At 43.1% G+C, this 20,324-nt stretch overlaps 1 protein-coding gene across 1 annotated transcript; it reads left to right on the top strand.

Moving 5' to 3' along the window:
* Positions 1-5,744: 5,744 nt before the first annotated feature.
* Positions 5,745-17,794, top strand: HTR3A (5-hydroxytryptamine receptor 3A). The gene is made up of 9 exons (XM_072616828.1): positions 5,745-5,861; positions 9,086-9,252; positions 10,001-10,045; positions 11,557-11,666; positions 13,131-13,300; positions 14,313-14,473; positions 15,026-15,236; positions 15,365-15,601; positions 16,756-17,794. The coding sequence occupies exons 1-9, from the start codon at positions 5,795-5,797 to the stop codon at positions 17,052-17,054; spliced, it is 1,467 nt and encodes a 488-aa protein (XP_072472929.1). The 5' UTR covers positions 5,745-5,794; the 3' UTR covers positions 17,055-17,794.
* The last annotated feature ends 2,530 nt before the right edge of the window (positions 17,795-20,324 follow it).

Below are 20,324 nucleotides of genomic sequence, written 5' to 3'. Positions count from 1 at the left end.
CATTTTTAAGTACCTACTATGTACCAGACACTGTTCTAGGCATCTGGAATACAAAGACAAAAGTGAAACAGTCCCTGCCCTAAATAAGCATCTTGTTGGGAGAAAACAATAGATAGATAGATAGATAGATAGATAGATAGATAGATAGATAGATAGATAGATAGATAGATAGATGGATGGATGGATGGATGGATGGATGGATGGATGGATGGATGGATGGATGATAGACAGACAGGTAGATAGACAGATGATAGATAAATGATAGATAGATGATAGATAAATGATAGAAAGATGGATAGATAATCAGACAGACAGACAGATAGATAATAGATAAAAGATAGATGATTGATAGATAGACAGATAGATGGATGGATGAGACAGAGACTGACAGACAAAAAGATAGATAGATGATTGCTAGATAGATGAATGGATGAGAGACAGACAGATAGATAGGCGGATGGATGGATGGATGAGATAGGCAGATGAGACAACTGAGATAGATGGAGAGAGATAGATAGATAAGAGAGGTAGATGGATAGATAGATGAGATAGAATCAATGCAATATATATATAAAGTATATTAAATAAAGAATAATTTTTATGAAAATAGAACCACTAGCAACTAGGATGCTCAGGAAGAGCCACTCATGTAGGAGATGGCACTTGAATAAAGCAAGGCATTTCAAGCAATGGAGGGGAAGATGAAATGCATTCCAGGTATGTGGGATAACCTGCACAAACTAGAAGTAGGATATGGCATATTTTGGGTAGAGAACAGAAAATAGGCCAGTCTAGCTTAAATGTAGGGGAATAATGTCTGGATGATATAAGTCTGGAAATATAGGTTGAAACCAGATTGTGAAGGACTTTAAATGCCAAACAAAAAACCTTTGTATTTTATCTTAGCCACTGGAGCTATTTGAGTAGGGAAGGGACGTGGCAAGACCTGTACCTTAGGCATATCAGATTGATAGCTATATAGACAAAAGATTGGAGAAGGCAGAGAGAAGATGCAGGGAAGTCAATTAAGAGATGATTGAAGAATGCTAGGCAATCAGTGATGAGGACCTGATCTAGGTTGCTGACAAAGCTAGAGAAAAGGAGGTAACTGATGGAAGAGATACTGTGCAAGCAGACTCAACAAGACAGTGACTGCTTGGACAAGGGAGTGAGGACAAATAACTCTGAGGTCCCACACCTGGGTGACCAGCAGGATGTAATGTTCCCTCTCCACAGAAAGAAGGAAGATAGAAAGAAGGGATATGTTTAGGGGGAAAAAATAATGAGTTCTGTTTTGGCCATGTAAATATCCAAAACGGTTAGTTCATGAGGTGAGAATAAATAAATAAACAAATAAGTAAAGAGAATAGGACTGAATATATAAATCTGGGAACCATTTGCAGAAGGACAGTTGTTGAATTCATGGGGAATTGACATGAAATTCCCAATAGAGAGTAGATTTAGAGAAGAAGGCCCAGGCCAGAGTCCTAGGATATATTCACATTTATCATTCTTTGTACTTGTATGCCCAGAACTTAGTATAGAGCTTGGCACATAGGTGATACGTTGATTGGTTGATTGATTGATTGACAGGCTGGGAAGCAGGTAGTCATCTAGCAAGGGAGACTTAGGAGAAGTCAAACAGGAGAACCAGGAAAAAGCAATGTCATTAAAACCCCGTGAAGAAATACTATCCAGGAAAAAGTGGATAGATAGCAGATACTATCCTTTCTAAAACATGGAATGAAGAGCTAAACACCATTACTTCACAGGTAGTCAGACTGGGGTCTGGTTATAGCAAGGCTGTTATCCCGCTCCCTCTGGACACAAAGATTTTGTGAATGAAGCCTAAGACCAGGTTGGCTTTCTTAGCTACCTTGTCAAATTGCTTAGGCTCTTTCTCCCCCAGGCCCAGTTCTAGGTTGAGTAGCTAGGTTAATAACTGCTCACCAACTCTCTTAGTTCTTGGCCTTTTGCTTGCCTTCTGATAATTTTAGTTCCATTTCCCAGCGTGACCTCCTGACTTGCATGTCTGGCTGAGGCTTCCCATAGGGTTTCTAGAGTGCTACCAGGCCAGGATCAAGGAATAGACACCTGGAAGCAGAGGATGAAGTTTGATAGGAATAGACTGAAGAAAATCTTCGTCTCATTAGGATAGGACACGCCTGGGAAGCTGGAACATCTCATTCCTGGATATCTTTCAAAGCAGGCCAGAGAGTCTATTTCCATCCCCATCCCCCATCTCTTGGCATTACAGGATATTGGAAGGTTATCAGGCCTTTGCGGAGAAGAGAAGAGAGATGAAATTGATTTCTTCAATCAACCAATCAACAAACATTTATTTTTTTAATTAACAAAATTTTTTGTTTTTCCTTGCTCACCTCAGAAGAAAAACGAAATGCTTATAACAAAAACACATAATCAAGCAAAACAAATTCTCAGACAGGCCACGTCCAAAAACATTTATTAAACATCTACTGTGTGCCAATGAAACAATCTCTCCTTAAAAGAATTTTGCATTCTAAGTGGAAAAATAAAAAATGCATAAATAAGTAAATATAAAGAGAATATTTAACAAGGTAGTTAAATATAAGGTAGTTTGGAAGGAAGGACGCTAGCATCTGGGAGATCAGGACTGGGTTTCAGGTGGTGTTTAAGCTGTGTCTTGAGAAAAAGAAAGATTCTATAAGTCATAGGATCTCATCATCTCCCACATCCACTGTTAACTCCTACCTTGGAATAATCAAGTCTATGATCCTTCCTCAACCTATAGAAATGTTAGCCCCAGGGCTATTATTCATGCCATACTCTAGTATCTGGGGATGGGGTGGGGTAAATAAGAGGTCAGTCCTAGGGCTGGGATTCAAGAGTCAAGAGAATCCTGGCTGTGCCATCAGCCTACTTACCTTAGGCAAGTTACTGAAATTCTAGGACAGTTTCCTCATCTGTAAAATAGGGACCCTAAAATGAGATCATAGGTATGAAAACACTTTGGAAAGTTAAAAAGCTTCAAACAAATGTTCTCAGTCCTCCGTAAGGGGCCTTGGAGCCTGATGGTAGAGTGGCAGAAGGAGAGCTCTGGAGCCAGGTCCCCAGGCTAGGCCAGAGGTGCTATTGTCTCTCCACTTTTCATTATCTAAACTCAATCTCAGCTATCTAAGTGTCTGCCTCAGCTCCCCAGGAGGAGACTCAGCGTCTGCTGGCAGAGGCTAGGAATCAAATTAGCCAGGGCTCTTCCTTCCCCCTTTCCCCATCAGCCAAGGGGAGTTCATCAGGGGCCCCCCTCACTAATTCTTATCTTGTTTAAAAGGGGCGAAAGTGACTTCATGGTTTCATCTGAGGCAATTTACACCACACAACCGCCCAGGGCTCCAATTTCTCCCTATCTGCTGTGCCATCAATCCCATTAATAAGAAATTTCTTTGGGGAAAACTTGATTGCTGTACTATCTGAGAGTCACACAAGCAGTGAATCTGGGAGCAGGGAATAGGAACCCTGCCTGGCTCCTTCTAATCTAGTTACCCAAACAGCCTAATTCTCTAATGTATGGGCAGCAAGGCAGCAATCTACTTACCTTCTCCTAACACAATTGGGGAATGCTATGGGATTCTAGGATTTTCAGCATAAAACAGAAAAAAAAAAAAAAAAAAAAAAGGAAAAGACCTTGGGCCCCAAGGGTGTGAATACTTCCAATCTCAGTCAAGGCTAGCCAGATAGGTCCTAAAGCAGTGCCTGGTTCTTGCTTCCTAAACCTCAGAAAAAAAAGAGCTGGCTCACCTGAGGCAAATGTGAAAGGATGGAGAAACTCCCTCCATTCAAATTCCACTCTGAAATGGAACTCTCTCAGCCCTTCTCATTCATTCTCTATCTCCTCCCTCTTTCCTTTCTCCCTTTTCTTCTCTTCCTTTCATTTCCCCCGTTCTTTTTTGTCCTTCTGCCTTTCCCCTACTCTGACCCCCTTTCCAAGCTAAGGCCTCCAGGACCAGATGCATCTACCTTTTTCTTTGAACAAGCTTCTGGACTCTATGAAACTTGTTCTTTGTGTGTTGAGAGGGAGGCCCAGAGGAAGGCATAATACATGATCTAAATGAATAAGGTACCAAAGCATTTGTGGAAACACAAAAAGGGTTTCTTGGAGATAGTGATGGAAGTGAGGGTGTTAGAAATTGAAGGAACTCTGGAGTTAATCTAACCCAACCTCCTCATTTAACAGATTAAGGGGCCAGGCAGGGGAAGTGACTTGAGTACCCCTAGCAAGTGGCAATAGTCTCAGAATAGCAGAATTTAAATGGACCTGAGAGTCCATCAAATCTTTTTAATGACTGAAATAGCTCCAAATTTTGTGTAGGTAAGTATGTGCATCCAACAATTAAAGGCCAATCCCTGGTTAATTCCAACATTAAAAGTGTATGTTATCCATAGATTGCATGGGTGTATATATGTATAGATACCTACATATAATATGGATGGATGGATACACACAAAGCTACGAATAGTTTTTGAAACAGATTTCAAGGTGTGCAATCCAGGTGGAGGGTGGTCAAATTTTCAATTTAGTTCAGTTTTACAAGTTAGGCCCTGTTTAAACCAGCTCCTGTCTACTATTCTCTCCAGTTCTAAAGGTCTGTGGCACTCTGCATATTTTAGGTATTTAAATTCATGTTTGCAGAGTAGAATTGAATTCTATGAATTGTCTATGGATAATACAAGAGTACCTTGCCCCCAGGTATTATAGTATATTTGGATTTATACATATGGTAAATGGGGGGGAGGAGAAACATGATAGTCATTCCGGGCATTGAACAGAACCGTTTGATTTTTAATTTCCAACTCTCCAGGAATTTACAGAAACAAATGAGATAATATGTGTAAAGTGTTTTGCAAGCTTTAAAATGCTATATAAGTACTACTTATTGTTATTTACATCTAGTTCTTCAGGGATATACTCATTGGGTAAACCTCCATATGAAATGAAAACTAATATCCATTTTGTTTCTGTAGGTAAGAGTCATAGGTAGGAATTTTTTTTTTAAACTTAGAGAAAAAGGTTTTTCACTAAAAGAAGTAATGTTCTAAAGACAGGAGTAGAGCCTTGCTGTTCTCACTGTCCCTCTCAGCATGTGGAACCCCCAGGGGAGCGAACAGGGCCATAGTAGGCCAAGGCAGAGCCCACTATTACATCTCCGCATCCCTTGGTCCAAAGGTTTCCCAGGAGACAGTACAACCTTGACTTCTAGGTTACACTCAGAGAAATAGAATGAGTAAGGCGGCAACTGGGAGTCAAAGGCCTCGAGCATGGATCCCCTCCCTGAGCAGACTCGCCTTCCTACCTTCCCTACTTCTCACCCGCCCCGCCTTTACCCCCCACTCTACTCTAGGGAAAGAAAGGCAGGCCAGCTGTCTGGGGACTGAGTTCTGAAGCTTCCGTTGCATGACATCAGCCGGGGTGGGCTCCCCTCCCCTCTTCTCCTTCCGCTCCTTCCCTCCCTTCCCCTCCCTTCCCTTTTCCTCCCTTTCCAGCTCTGAAACCTGATGCACGATTAACCGAGTGGCTTCTCAACCCTGATGTCTGGGACGCGCACCGCTGCTACAACTTGCGGAGCCTTCCCTAGAGTTTCTGAGGAGAGGAGGAGAGTGCAGGCCGGTGGGGTTTGGTGGGCAGCGGGGTGGGAAGTGGGCACCCAGCGAAGACAGTCAGGGGGCGGGCCTGGGACAAGATTTGGGGGCGGGTAGGGGGGGAGGGCTTGCCCTGAAGGGACACAAAGAGAAAAGACGCCCCAGCAGAGCCGCAGCTATGACATTGTCCCTCCGGCAGGTCCTCCTCGCCCTGCTGCTCCTGATTTTCCTTGGGCCATGTGAAGGTAAGGGGACTCGTGGGAAAGTTCTGTGGGCTGGCGCAGAGTCGGCTCTTGGAGGGAAACCCACTGCAAGATGCCCCCCGCACTCACTCCGCTGTTGTCTTGGCTAAGAGGCTCTGGCGGGAGCGGGGACTCGGATAAGTTCTCTAGGCTAAAAGGCTGGTGCTTTGCAGGGTGCGGGCTGGTGGGGAGGAGAAGCGGGCTGGAGAGCGTAGAATATGGAGGCAGAGGCGAAGGATGGCAGGTGGATGCCCTAGTCGACGTCCAGGGGAGGAAAAAGGGGCGGGCCGGGCTGGGAAGAGTGACCTTTACATTGGGAGAGAGAGTCGCACATACGATCTCGTCGGGTGGAGAAGTCTAACTTTGAGCCATTCCCGAAGCTAGAAAGTTTGGAAAGTTGAAGCTGGGGATGGGATGTTTAAATCAGACGAACGTCTTTGTCTTTCCCATTGAAAACTATAGTTCACCCTACATGTTCCCCCATCCTACCCTGTCCTTCCACTCAATCTTGGGGTTTGTCTAGCTACGTGCCAGCTGAGTACCTGACAGATGTCAAAGGGTTATGAATATTTTCTTCCCCTCTGTTAGTCATTTGCAGAAACACTGGGGTGGGGGTGGGAATGAGAAACATGGAGCAAGTGATGATTGCGATTATTAATCGGACTGTTTTGCCTTGTAAACTTATGTAAATGAGTTATCATTTTATTATTATTTGATGAGAAAGCAGTTCTCCCTTTCTGACATATTTGTCTAGAGAGACTGGTGGACTCTGCCTAATTTTTATCTAAGATGATGGAGACTTAGCTACAATTCTCTTTACCTTTCTTATCCTTCTGAGTCCGTTTGAAAATCCATCAGGGGCAGTGGGAGGCAAAGAATAATTTTTGGGGGATGGGGGGAGGTAGAATCCTGTTTTCCCTCTTCCTTCTTTCTCTAGGCTTCATAAGTTGGAGAACACTATCTAATCATAATAAGAGGGACAGTTCAGTTTGGTAAAACTTAATATATCATGGAGTGTGCCCCTGTGCATCACTGGGCCATAGTGTATTATTTCTTTTGAAATTCTTAAGAATTGTTATTGACATCTCATGTTTTTATGTCAACTACGGTTGCCAACAACCTTTCCCTCGTGGAGAGCCATTCCTTATTTTTTAAAAATTTTTTAAAGAAATTTTTTAAAAAGAAAGAAAAAGTTCAGCAAAACTAACCAACACATCAGCTAAATTTGGCGTTATTTGTAGTGTTCCACATCCATGGTCCTCCACTGTCCAAGGAAGAGAGAGGTGCCTTCTCATCTCTCCACTGGAGCCATACTTGGTCACGTCAATTTCCCAACAATCAGTTTCAATTGTTTTGTTAGTTCCATTTACATAGTTGTAGTCATTGTGGATATTGTTTCCCTGGTTTGGTTTATTTTATTTTGCAACAGTTCGTATTTTATCCCATACTTTTCTGTATTCATCATTTCCTACAGTATAGTAGTATTCCATTATGTTCATTACATTAGCACAAGTTATTTAACTATTCCTCAATCAATGGCCATCTACTTTAATATTACAGAGTGCTACTATAAATCCTTCAGGACTTTTTTTAAACCATTGACTTCCTTAAGGTATATGCCTAGCAGTGGGAGTAAAGCGTATTAGCATTTTAGTCACTTCTTCATAGCATAATTCCAAATTAATTTCTAGAATGATTGGACAAATTCACTTCTGCAGCACTAGTGCATTAGTGCACCTCTACAACACCTCCAACATTGACTATTCCCATCCTTTGCCCAGTTTGCTGGGTGTGAGGTAAAAACTTGAGAGTTGTTTTGATTTGCTAGACACTATATTTATTTATGCTGCAAATGAAAAGGCCAAAGGAGACTGCTATGGGCTTGGCTGGGGGTGTAGAGCAGCATCAGGGAAAATTTCCCAGGAGGTGAGACTTGAATGTACATTTCTCATATTATTAGTGACTTGAGAATTATTTCATATGGTAGTTAAACCACAATCCACTATTATAAAGTATTGGACTTAATGATTGGGTTTTTTTTTTAAAGAGAACCTATAGAAGGTTTAGAAGGACCTACATTTCTCTACAACACTCCCCCAAAATCTAGACACTGGTAACAGTTGTTAAGGGGGGAGTTCAGGATATCAAAACACTCTATAAAGCCTTTCACTCATCCTTGCTAGAATCCCACCACATGACCTTTTCCTGTTACCCAGAAGAGAAATTGAAGCACAGAGAGAAAATCGGGCGACATAGGGAATTCTAGACAAACCAGACTAACACAGAAGAATTTGGATTTACAATCCATTCTTGTGGCCCTTTAGGCCTCTGTGTTCTTGGTCCTGGGAAACTTAAAGCTAAGACAAACTGAGGTTGCAATGAGCTCTGTTAGCAGTGATGGAGGAGTGATTGGAGTCATGAGTAGGGACTGGGTAGTAGGGAGTGTGCAATGACAAGCTCTTCTTTAAGCAAATCCCTGGCAGACCTTTGCTTTTTTGTTGTTTTAGTCAGTCCATAAGCATTTATTAAGTGCTTATTACGTGCCAGCCACTGTGCTAAGCACTAGGGATACAAAGAAAGGGAAAAGGCAGTCCCCACCTCAAGGAACTTACAATCCAAGTGGAGAATAACCTTTCTAGAAATCCTTCTTACCTTGATTCCACCATGGATCTGGCCAGGATTTGGGGACTATGCAACAGAGCTTCCCCAGACACTGAAATTTACCTTCCACCTAGGCCAGGTTGTGAATCAGATAGCTCCAGGGGTCTCTCCCACCCCAACCTTCCCTGTCAGCTTTTACTATCTCCACTGAAAGGTACCTGATGCCTTCATGCTCTCCCTTAAGACTCCAAGGTCATCATTGTAGAGCTATTTCCAATTTATCCATGTTAAGGCCCTGTGATGCAAAAACTTATTCCCTGATCCATTCCTCTTTCAAAACTTATCCTTCCCCCACTGCTCTGATAACAGATTAAAGATTTATCCTTCCTACAAAGTATATTTGCATTTTAGCCAAAGCCTTCTGGAAATAGAATATTTTAATTCAAAGGAATAATTCTAGTGAACAGGATTTTATGGGAGTAGGGTTAGAATTGTGGAGTCAGAAACCCTTAAAGTTGCAGTAAGTAGGGCTGACAGTGAATCTGTACCATATTAGAATAGCCATGAGTAGCTAGGGGTGAAGGGCAAAAGTCTAGCTTGTTACTGTGCCCTGAACATCTTTCTAGCCAGGAGGAAGCAAAACACCAAAGCAGCCAACAACACCAAGCCAGCTCTGCTGCAACTGTCTGACCACCTCCTGACCCACTACAAGAAGAGTGTCCGGCCTGTTACGGACTGGAGGAAGCCAACCACTGTGTCCATTGACGTCATGATCTATGCCATCCTCAGTGTGGTAATTATCTGATTCTACCTAGTCCCCTAAGCATAGTTCTGAGCTCAGGAGCTCACTCTTCTGGGATGAGAAGAGGATTTCGGAGACCTGTCAGAAGCACTGGAGTCGGGGTAGGGGTGAAAAACACAACTGAGTCTCTGAGCCAATGTTTATACCAGACAACCACATGGTATTCAAATGCCTATGATCAGGGCAGAGGAAGGGGTACAGTGTTGGATAGTAGAGGGTCAGTGGAAATTAATAGGTTACATTGCTACCCAGTGAAGGCTATAAAAAGCTGAGGTTGGGGTACAGTGTTGTGCAATGGAAGAGAAAAAAGCTATAGTAATAATGTGCAAAGATGCACTGGCATGAGTGTGCACATGTGTGCATGTGCATGTGTGTGCATTCATGTAGGGAGGGTGTCTGGGCAGAGGAGAGAGGGAGGAGCAGCCTTCCATAGCCCCTCCCCTATTCCCCAACAGGCACGCAGAAACCATCTCTCTTTAATTATCCTAGTGAAGGGCAGACCCTTCCAAACTGTTCCCAGACAGAACATAGTGTATAAGGGGCAACATGTCCACTCCCCTGAGACCCTTAACCTTCTACCTTTCTTAGCAGTTGGACATGCTAGCCTTGCGTCTTTCTGGTAGACCAGCTCTTTCTCTGGGGTTTGTACAACTGCAGACTGGTGGCACCTCAGTCCCAGCTGTGGTAGGGGACACTCTGTTCATCTCTGCTTGTCTCTTATTTCCCCTTTATCTCACAGGATGAAAAGAATCAAGTGCTGACTACTTATATCTGGTACAGGCAGGTGAGCAGATCAGCCCTCCTTCACCCTCTGTCCCTACCTGAGAGTGGGGGCTGTTTCCCAGTGATGTTCCTTTCCTCCACCTTCCTCAGGAATTCTACATGTTTAGGACAACAGGAATACAGAGGTGCTTTTATCCATACGTTTGTTAGAACAAGATCATTTCCTCTACATAATCCTCAAATTCCTGGCTATTTGCCAGTTCACTCCCTACACATAACACATTGACTAAACTGGGAGTATAAATATCCCTGGATCTGAGCCTAGATTGGTGGGCTTAGTTGGCATTTATGTGTTTCTTCATGGGGATTGGAGAATCACATCTTCTAATCAGAGGTGTGATTATTGTTAAACTAAGGACAAAATGGGGACCAAAATGGCTGAGAAAATTCATGACATACTCCAGAGCCATTCTTGGGCATTGTGCAAAGCAGCAATATATTCAGTAAAAAGGGCATTGGATGTGGGGGTCTGGAGGTCTGTTCCTTAAAAGCTGTGTGTCCTTGGGCATATGAAAACTTCCCTGAGTCTGACATGCCTCATCTGAAAACTCTGAAGTTTGGACCAGATGATCTCTACATTTCATTACAGTTCTAAATCCTGTGATTCACAAGATCTTAGTTAGAAGAGACATTAGACACTACCAAATTTGCCTGAGATTCTCCACTCTTATACTCCCAATTGTGTGGTAGATTTAATGACTAAATTTTCCAATTTCTCTAGTTTAGTATTTGCCCATGGGTTGGAATGTGTAGTTACATCCCTGATTCTAATTGCTAAACAAGCTTTTTGAATATATCTTTCAGGATTCCTCCCCCTTCCCTTTGATCCCAGATACTCCATACCCAATTTTGACCTAAAGGCCTTCTGGACTCTGAGAGGAAGCAAACACACACACACACACACACACACACACACACACACATGCACACATGCAAACACACACACACCTTGTTAGCTAATTGCCTTAGTCATTTTCCTGTCCAGGAGCCCTCTGGGTATCAGAAGGTAGTATAGAAAGGACATGGACAAGGAAGACTGTGGTCTGGCACAGGAGAAATGTCCCCCAAGGAAAAGATAACTCCAGAGCATTTAGTCTCCAGCTTCTCTCCCTCTGGGACACCAAGACCATGTCTACAAGGACCAATGACTCCTATTTGTGTCCCTAGGGATATTTGTCTATCCCAGATGATAGAGTGAGTTGTTTGATAGAAAGATTAGACTATTGCTGGTTAAGGCTGTGTAATGGATGGAGTTGAAAGTGGAATAGGGAACAGCTGTCAGGGGTTCATTTATTTTTTAATAATTTGCATGAAAACCAGTACTTTTTCTGCCACTTTTGTATCAATATTTCCAAGGAGGAGCACTCTACCCCCTTGTTGTTCTTATAGGTCAATGGGAAGGCATAAGGAAGAGCAATAGTGTCCCCTAACAGGGTGGTAAATAGATCCTTATTGTGGTAGCAAGGGCTACCAGTGATTGTCTCTCACTAACTTTCTCCCTACTTCCCTTAGTTTTGGACTGATGAGTTCCTCAAATGGAATCCTGCGGATTTTGACAACATCACCCAGCTGTCCATCCCCATTGACTATATCTGGGTTCCAGACATCCTTATTAATGAATTGTAAGTCTTGGCCCTAAGAGCTTATGAATGGGGACTGGGTACAGAATAGGACACTAGTTTCTACTGACTTTGGCTGTAGATTCTAATGGTTGCCATTCCAACCCGGCTCTTGACCAAGTTGTTATATAATTAATGTTGGTCTTCCATAGACCCACCTATCTTTTTGTAGCAATTATTCCATCTTTCAATTTATTCTTCCCACCCCAACCCGCCTACTCCGGCTATTGCATACCCAGTTTAGTCCTAAGGACCTTCTTGGCAGAGAGAAAAATAGTTTCTTTTAGACGTATCAGTGAATGTTTCCTTTTCTAAAAGTATCAGTGTTTTAAGAGGATGGGAGTTGAGGAGAGCTGTAATTCAAAGAAGTGATTCTGTAAAAGCAGAATTTCAGGTACCTTAGTGGGGCAGAAATGTTGTACTAAGTCCTGGCCTATTCTTGAGCTTTTCAAATCACTCCAGTACTTTCCTCTGGTAAGACAAACACAGTCATCTGTACAGCCCCATTCTGAGTTCTCAAAGTGGTCATCTTAATCTAGGTTGCCTTGGGAGTGGCTGTCTAGACTTCTAGAAAAAACAGCTCTGAGGGAGATGCAAAACACAGAACAGTGTTTTATCTTTGTTTTACTTTTCATTGGAAGCCTTTCCTCCAGAAGAGAAGGAAAGGAAGGCAATTATTCCACATCATTCTGCTCCTCCCCTGTTCCTCAGTGGATGAGGTTGCAATGTCCCTGAGAAATTTTTTCCAGCTTTTCTCTCTGGACATCTAGCAGTTCAGAGCTGGATGTGGAGAGTTAAGAAGCCCAAGCTTCTCACCCTTCCTTTTTATTCCCCAGGGAACAAATGGGCTATCTAGAACAATACTGGTATTTTCCTGGTGGTAGGGGTAGGGCTTTCTTGGCTCTTTTTTATTTTTTCGTCACTGATTTCTCTAGTTCTCTTTTAGGGCTATTTTTTCCACTTCACAGGAGGGGAAAATGGATTCCTTAAGGAGCCTGGGCAAAACTGGTGTTAGGATTAGACTTGATGTCCTGGACATACCCACTTACATACACTGCCCTCTGGCCATGAAGCTGGTGACAGTACATGCTAGGCTCTGAATCACTGTGAGGCCAGGGTGGAGGCACTGGGAATGAGTAGCTGAGGACTCACCTTAAAGGATAGTCTCTCCTATAAAGTACTCCAATGACTGGGAGTCACTCAGGCAAGGAGGCTTTCTGCTTGCCCAGATTGGCCTATAACAAATAATGGTAGAACATTTAGGGACAATGTCTTTAACTGGCCTGAAAACAACAGAAAGAACACCAAGAGCATAGACGAGAGGTGGGGAAACAGGCCAGCCAAGGTTTCTCTGACTAACCCACCACTTTCATCTCCATACTCTCTGAAAGTCATCAGAGTAGGTATTCCAGGTTGTCTTTGAAGTAATCTTTCCCCTGCAAATACTAACTCTTTTCTTCTGGGCAGTGTGGATGTTGGAAAGTCCCCGAACATTCCATATGTGTACGTTCGGCACCAGGGCCAGGTCCAGAACTATAAGCCCATTCAGGTGGTGACTGCATGCAGCCTGGACATCTACAACTTTCCTTTTGATGTGCAAAACTGCTCACTGACTTTCACCAGTTGGCTTCACACAAGTGAGTATGGAGGGGTGACACTATAGAAATGCAAGGACCAAGGTAACCTGGTCCAACAGAAATCACAGAGAGAAGACACAGGGATCTGTTTTCCCTCTTTGATGGACCCCTACCCCATCATTCATAATAGACTGAACATCTTTCAAATTTCTAATCTTGCCTTGCCAAAAGCTATGTTGCCCAGTGCTAAGAATCTTTCTAGCAGTGAAGAATGTTGACTTTGTTATTTCCTGTCTGTAAAGTACTGAAAAAGGAGATTGGGGTGGGGAGGGGAAGGAGATCACTAACATAAACTCTCATGGATTGGCACCTGATACCTGACCATACAGTTAGTTTGTTCCCTGAATTAAGCCCATATAGCACATTTTGTCCAAAGCCAGTCAGCTAACATTTATTAAGTGCCTACTTTGTGCCAGGTGCTGTGCTAAATTCTGGGGATACGAAGAAGGCAAAACACAGTCCCTACCTTCAAAGTACTCACAGTCTAACGGGGGAGACACCATGAAACAACTGGACAAACAAGACATAAACAGGATAAACTGGAGATCTTCATCGAGGCAAGGCATTAACATGAAAGAGGATCAGGAAGGGCCTCTTCCAAAACATAGGACTGTAGCTGAGATCTGAAGGAAGTCAGGGAACCTAGGAAGCAAAGATAAGGAGGGAGAGAGTCTTTGGCCTTGGAGGTTTGTGTACTTTTTCATTTTTTTATTCTTGTTGGAGTTAATTGTCTCCAAATAAAGGGTCAAGGTAATGAGACTTTGTTCAGTATTTAAAAGCAGAAAAAAACCCGCAGTGGCACATAGTAGGCACTTTGTTGATTGATAGATGTAAACCTAAGCACTTTAATTCCAGATTGTGACAGGGCTGTTGATGTGATGGGTGATAATGAAAAGCATCATGGATTATGTCTTAAGAGAAATCTGGAGGAAGAACAAAGACCTCCTCATCATTATCCTCCTTTGTCCAATCAGCTCTCCTTCTTCCCCCTTTTCTTATTCCTGCTCTGTAGTCCGGGACATCAACATCACCCTGTGGAGGTTACCAGAAAAGGTGAAGCTTGACAAGAGTGTCTTCATGAACCAGGGAGAGTGGGAGCTTCTGTATGTGCTGACCCAGTTTCGTGAGTTTAGTGTTGAAAGCAGTGAAAGCTTTGCAGAGATGAAGTTCTATGTGAGTTGAACAAAGGTTGGATGGGCAATGTGCTGGCACGCCACACCCTGGGGGACTTCCAGAGGAAAGAGGCCCTTCTTTACAGTGTCAATGCTTCAGGAAGACACCAAGGGGCAAAAGTTAGCTTAAGTTCAGGCAAGGTATAGCTACTCCCCAGGAGGGCAATAAAGCTCTCTAGTTAGCCTCAAAAAATAATCCCAAGAAGTTGGCAGCAGTGTCCCAATAGTGGAGGAGGCAGAGTGAGAGAATGATTTGACCAAAAATTTGTGTTACTGGGTGGGTTTCCAAAAAGCATTTAGCAACCCTTTCTGATTGATTTTCTGATTTTTTTTCCCATGGCCATCCTCAAATTCTAATGAAGTCTTGCAAATAGCAATTGGTTTATGCCCATAGACTATGCAATCTGCCCATTTTTATTTCTGTGGAATCTATGTTAGGTAGTTCTAGGGGACAAAGGGCAGGCTGTATTTACCAACATGCAAGACTAGCCCAATGGAAGTCCAGGGTCTTGTCCATCCCTGGCTTTCCCCAGACACCCTTCCCTGCTCCCAGGTGGTCATCCGTCGGCGGCCCCTTTTCTACACTGTCAACCTGCTGTTGCCCAGCATTTTCCTCATGGTCATGGATATCGTAGGCTTCTACCTGCCCCCAGACAGTGGTGAAAGGGTATCCTTCAAGATCACTCTCCTCCTGGGCTATTCTGTCTTCCTTATCATCGTTTCTGATACACTTCCAGCCACAGCTATTGGCACCCCACTCATTGGTATGACCCACTCCTTGTTATTGGTGGGAAAGGGGAGGAGAGAAAGGGTTCAGTCTATTAGAGATGGTTGTCAATGACCTCACGTATTTCTTCTCTTCCCCACCCCAAACCTTCTGGGGGTTGCCCAGGTGTCTATTTTGTGGTATGCATGGCCTTGCTGGTGATCAGCCTGACTGAGACCATTCTCATTGTACGGTTGGTGCACAGGCAAGAGCTCCAGCCTCCAGTGCCTGCCTGGCTTCGGCACCTGGTACTTGATCGAGCTGCAGTTCTTCTTTGCCTCCAGGATCAGACGTATCAGAGTCCTTCAGCCCTCCAAAGACCCACAGTCCCCTCCCATCCCACTGAGAATAACATATGCTCAGGTAAGGAATTGGGAATGGTGTGAGGCTCAGAAATCTCTCCCCCATATCCTTATTCTGATTTATATAAGTAAGGGCATATCTCTTTGTTTTGTCTGGGTCAGAGTTAGTGCTACCCAGAGACAACAAAACAGAATAGGATGGCTTCTGGAGGGTCCTAACATACCAAGGAGCCCATAGCAAGGCTTCAGAGTTGGATTTTTTTGGCTCATCATTCCCTCAAATTAATGAGGAGGAGACAGAATGCAGGCTGAAGGTATATATTTGGGTCCTCTTTCCATGGTTGGAGACCCCCACATATCTGGGTTATAGACAGAGATGTGAGGGACACCCCATAGAATTAGGTACAAAAAGACCTGAAGTCTCATTAGGCATGGTCATTCTGTCAGACCATTCTACTGTCTGGCCCAAAGGAATTTGCACAAATATCCATCAGAACTAGGGACTGTCACTGGCAACCGAGCCACAGCCTGATCACTTAGCAATGACGATATGAAGCTCTCTTTTCTAGAACCATCTTACCTCAAAGAGATCAAAGATCTTCTTCCCTTCCAACAACTCTGAGAGATAGGAGGAATAGATGTGTTCCCATTTAAATGATGAAGAAAGTGAAACTCAGAGAGGATCTGTGCTTTGCCTAAGATCATACAGTGAGTCATTAGTGTTACTGGGACAGAAACTCTGGTTTTCTGATTCCTAACCCCTTTCTAGGTGGGAAATTTACGTCAATGAAGCAAAAATTTGGCCAGCTTGAATTCTCCCTGATCATATAACTGTGAACTGGTCCTGCTGCCTTCACACCTAGTCTTCCTATTTCACTGCTGATAAACAGGCTTTCTATAGGCTCTTCAGTCCCAGGTGGTGAAGCTGAGTAAGCATTGGACAAGGAATCAGGAAAGCTGGGTTCTAGTTACAGCTATATCATTAATTAGCTATGTGAACTTGGGCAAATCCAAGCTTTTAGAGGTAAGATTTCCTTATAGGACTAATAATGGCTGCCGGCACGTAGCAAGATTATTAGGAGGATCAAGTGAGATGATGTATGGGAAAGCATTTTGAAAAATACAAAATACTATACAAATGTCAGAATTTGGTATAGTCCTCAGCACATTTTGCCCTGTTCTTCCTTCAACCTCAATTCTCTATCCCTTTTCCAGCCACGATAAACCACTGCAACAGGATGGAGGGGCTTCAGGACTTGGAGAAGACCACATCAGAGAGGGGAAATCCTTCTCCACCACCCCAGGAGAACTCTTTGGTGGTACACGGGCTACTTCAGGAATTAGCAACCATCCGGCATTTCCTGGAGAAGCAGGATGAGTGTCGGAATATTGCCCGGGACTGGCTACGGGTGGGCTCTGTGCTGGATGCACTGCTGTTCAGAATCTACTTGCTGGCAGTGCTGGCCTATAGCATTACACTGGGGACTCTGTGGTCCATCTGGCAGTATGCATGAGTTGAGCCAGACCTAGGATGGAAAGTGGGGATAGGAGAAGGAGGCTTATTCCTGAGTTCAATAGACTCCAGGACATGTTCAACGTAAATACATTTCCACTCTCACCTTCCTCAGTTATTCAGGGTGGAGTTTCTTTGGATGAGTTAGACAACAATGCAACATAAATTTGTTCATCACCTAATAGGAAAGTGGATCATGGTAGTTGTTATCTTGAAATCAATTAAGGCAGGCTCTGCCATTTGGGAATTCCTAGGTTATGACCTTCTTCAGCACAAGGTTACTATGCTACAATGTCATTAAAACTAATACTGTTATTGGCCAACAAATGCAACACCTAAGCTTTCTATGTTATACTAGGAGACTACTACATATTATTTCCTATATACATGTGAGCCGTGGTTTGACCTACAGTATAAAAGAAAACATTGAGTAAATCATTTAACTTCTCTGAGCTTCAGTTTCCATATCTGTAAAACAAAAAATCTGAATTAGATTTCTATCCCCTGAGCAAGGTATTATGCTAAGCACTAGAAATACAAAGATCAAATAAAACCCAGTACCTGCCTCAAGAAGCTTACAACCCAAAGTAATGCCAATTCCCTATTATCTAAGGACTAATATGATCCAGTATATGGATTATCCAGGCTCCTGTTCTCTCTTCCTTCTCACCTTGTGGCCACTTCACTGAACACAAATGCCTTCATCAGATGGGATAAGGGAAATAAAAGGAAATAAAGTGCAAACTGGTCCATTTGACTCTTTTTCAGCTGCTCTGGAGAAAAGCAGAGTGACTTTAGAGCTACTAGCTGAAATGAGGTTTGGGGATTATCTGTGGTATTCAATCACCTAGGTCTCTCTGTTGTCCTCAAGGAATTGGGAGCTGACCATATAGTAGTTTTGTGTGATAAGGAGAAAGGTTGTTGATAAAATATCATGTCCATGAACTTTCACTGCTGGAAGGAGAGGTGCTGGGCTCTACTTTATGACTTGTATTAAAGAGTTCCCTAGCAAGGTTCTAGGGTGGGGGAAAACCAGAATTTTGATTCCTATTGGAATTATGGACTACTGTGAATGATCTTCCATCCAGTCCTATTTCAGTCTGTAAGATGACACCATTCATGACCAGTGTGGTCCTCAGAAAAACTTCCAAAACTAGGGATAGAACCAGACATCAGCACCATGGATAGCAACACACACAGCGCTGCTGTTTGGGAAGCAGAAATTGTAGAGGAAGTTAAACAGAAAGCTATTTCCCAGCTCCAGAGATTGCCACATAGAGGTGGGCCTGGATTGACTTGGTCTTTAATCTGACCCATCAAATCTGATGCACATTCAAATGTTTTAAAGGTTATTTCCAACACGTGATACCTTAAGTCAGAAAAAAACTTAAACATTACCCACTCACACTAACTACAACCAACCAGCAAAGCCTAAGATTGGTGAATTGATACCTCCCTCTGTTTCTCTTATTGAATCTGTCCTAATAGGAAACCTTGAAATTCTACCTTATTCTTCTCCTCTAAGACATAGAGGCATTGATGGTGGTTGAAGAGAATGGGTGGAATGGAAGAGCTGCTTTAAACCCTGGAAGGTTGTAGAGTAGAGGAACCACAAAGTAGATGTAGCACAGAGCACTGAACCTGGAATCAGGAGAACGGAGTTCAAAAAGTAGCCACAGTCACTAGTATATGACCCTGAGCAAATCACTTAACCACTATCTGCCTCAGTTTCCTCAGCTGTAAAATTCAGGTAAAATTAGCACTTATCTCCTAGAGCTGATGTGAGGAGCAAATAGAAAAAACAATTTGTAAAGTGCTTAACACAGTAGCAGGTACATAACTGGAGTTTATAAATGTTTCCCAAAAGTCACATAAATGCATATCTTCTACTATCTCTTTACATCATCCTTAAGTTTTAATACTATCTCTAGCTACATTCAATTCAGGAAAACAACAACAACTTGCAGTTATACAATGTTCTATAAGATCTTTGAAATGCCCCATGAGGTAGATAATACAAGCAGTATTATCCTTGTTTTACAGAGAAGAGAAAATGCTAAGTGGCTTGTATAAGGTCACACAATTAATGATGGGTTCTAGACTCAAATCTAGATTTTCTGATTGCAAAGTACAGTGCACTTTCTGTGGTCAGCTCTTCTAATCCTAACCAACTATTCAATTTGGTAATCCATCCCTAGGGTGAGAGCCCAGGATGACAAATTCCTCAGGACTAGAAAGTCAAAAGTGTGGTAGAAGGTGGATAGGAAAATCTTATAGCATGAAGAATAGAAAGAAGGACTGTCTGGCTAACTCCCCTGCCACCATATCATGTGCTATGCCCATAGAATTATTAAATACTCACTAAACATTGGATGACTAGATGCCTGCCCCTGGGGGAAAACAGGCCTGAATCCTCACTTCCAACATGCTCTCTGAAATTATCTTCTTTGAAGGACTATTTATGATTTTTCACTTAAATCCCTTGGGATTCCTGAGTATGGTTCCTTTTGCTTTGGGAACAAGTACCTGGAATAAACAGTGATGACTCCCACAGGGATGAGATTGAGACATGTGCTCAGGTAACACAACCCTTCCCATGTGTGCCCCCATGGCTCATGAACTAGGAAATCTGGAACTTGGTTACGGGCATCAGGGGGAATTAAAGGTTGCCCCCAAAGTGATAAGCCTTGCCCTGGTCAATATTCCACTGGGCAGACTTCACACACCCCCATTTATGTTTCTGGCTAATAGGATGAGCATATGGACAGTCTCATTCTGTTAACGCACCACTAGCCAGTAAGTAGGTGGCTATCGACAAGGTGTCCAGACAGAGAGTTAGTAAGACACTCAATCAACTCATTGATTCCCCATCTTCCCCTCCATCCTTAAACCCTCACTCACAATCAATGGGGCGACAGAGCCAAGCACTATGGTGGCCAATTAACCACTTTTTCGAATGAGCCCCTGCATGTAACATCTCCTGCTCCACCAGCCATGACCAATCAGCTCATTGATCTAATTTCTGAGTAGAGTATCCCAGGAGGGGAAACTGAGGTCTAGAGAGAAGGAGATTCCTCCTGCTTTCCTAATCCTGTCTTCCCATACTTGCCTTGCCTTTCTTCTAAGAAGACCTCTGACTCAGTTAGGGGCTAAGGAAAGAGAGAAAAGGAATCTTCCTTCCTGAAGACCAGTTTCTTCCTCCCTAGGGCGTGCTACTTCTGTCCTGCTGCTATTTCAGTCACTTCTCTCTCTTAAGTCCTTACTAAAGATG

This window comes from Notamacropus eugenii, chromosome 5, assembly GCF_028372415.1.
Source record: "Notamacropus eugenii isolate mMacEug1 chromosome 5, mMacEug1.pri_v2, whole genome shotgun sequence".
NCBI classification, from domain to species: Eukaryota; Metazoa; Chordata; class Mammalia; order Diprotodontia; family Macropodidae; genus Notamacropus; species Notamacropus eugenii.
The sequence above is the reverse complement of the archived record's forward strand: the minus strand, read 5'-3'. Positions and strand labels throughout refer to the sequence as shown.

What these genes read in the sequence shown, in the direction of transcription:
- HTR3A (XM_072616828.1), top strand. Translation starts at nt 5,795, where the DNA reads ATGACATTGTCCCTCCGGCAGGTCCTCCTCGCCCTGCTGCTCCTGATT. An exon ending in CTTATATCTGGTACAGGCAG is followed by an intron (nt 10,046 to 11,556) that starts GTGAGCAGATCA and finishes TACTTCCCTTAG; the next exon opens with TTTTGGACTGATGAGTTCCT. An exon ending in TATTGGCACCCCACTCATTG is followed by an intron (nt 15,237 to 15,364) that starts GTATGACCCACT and finishes GGGGTTGCCCAG; the next exon opens with GTGTCTATTTTGTGGTATGC.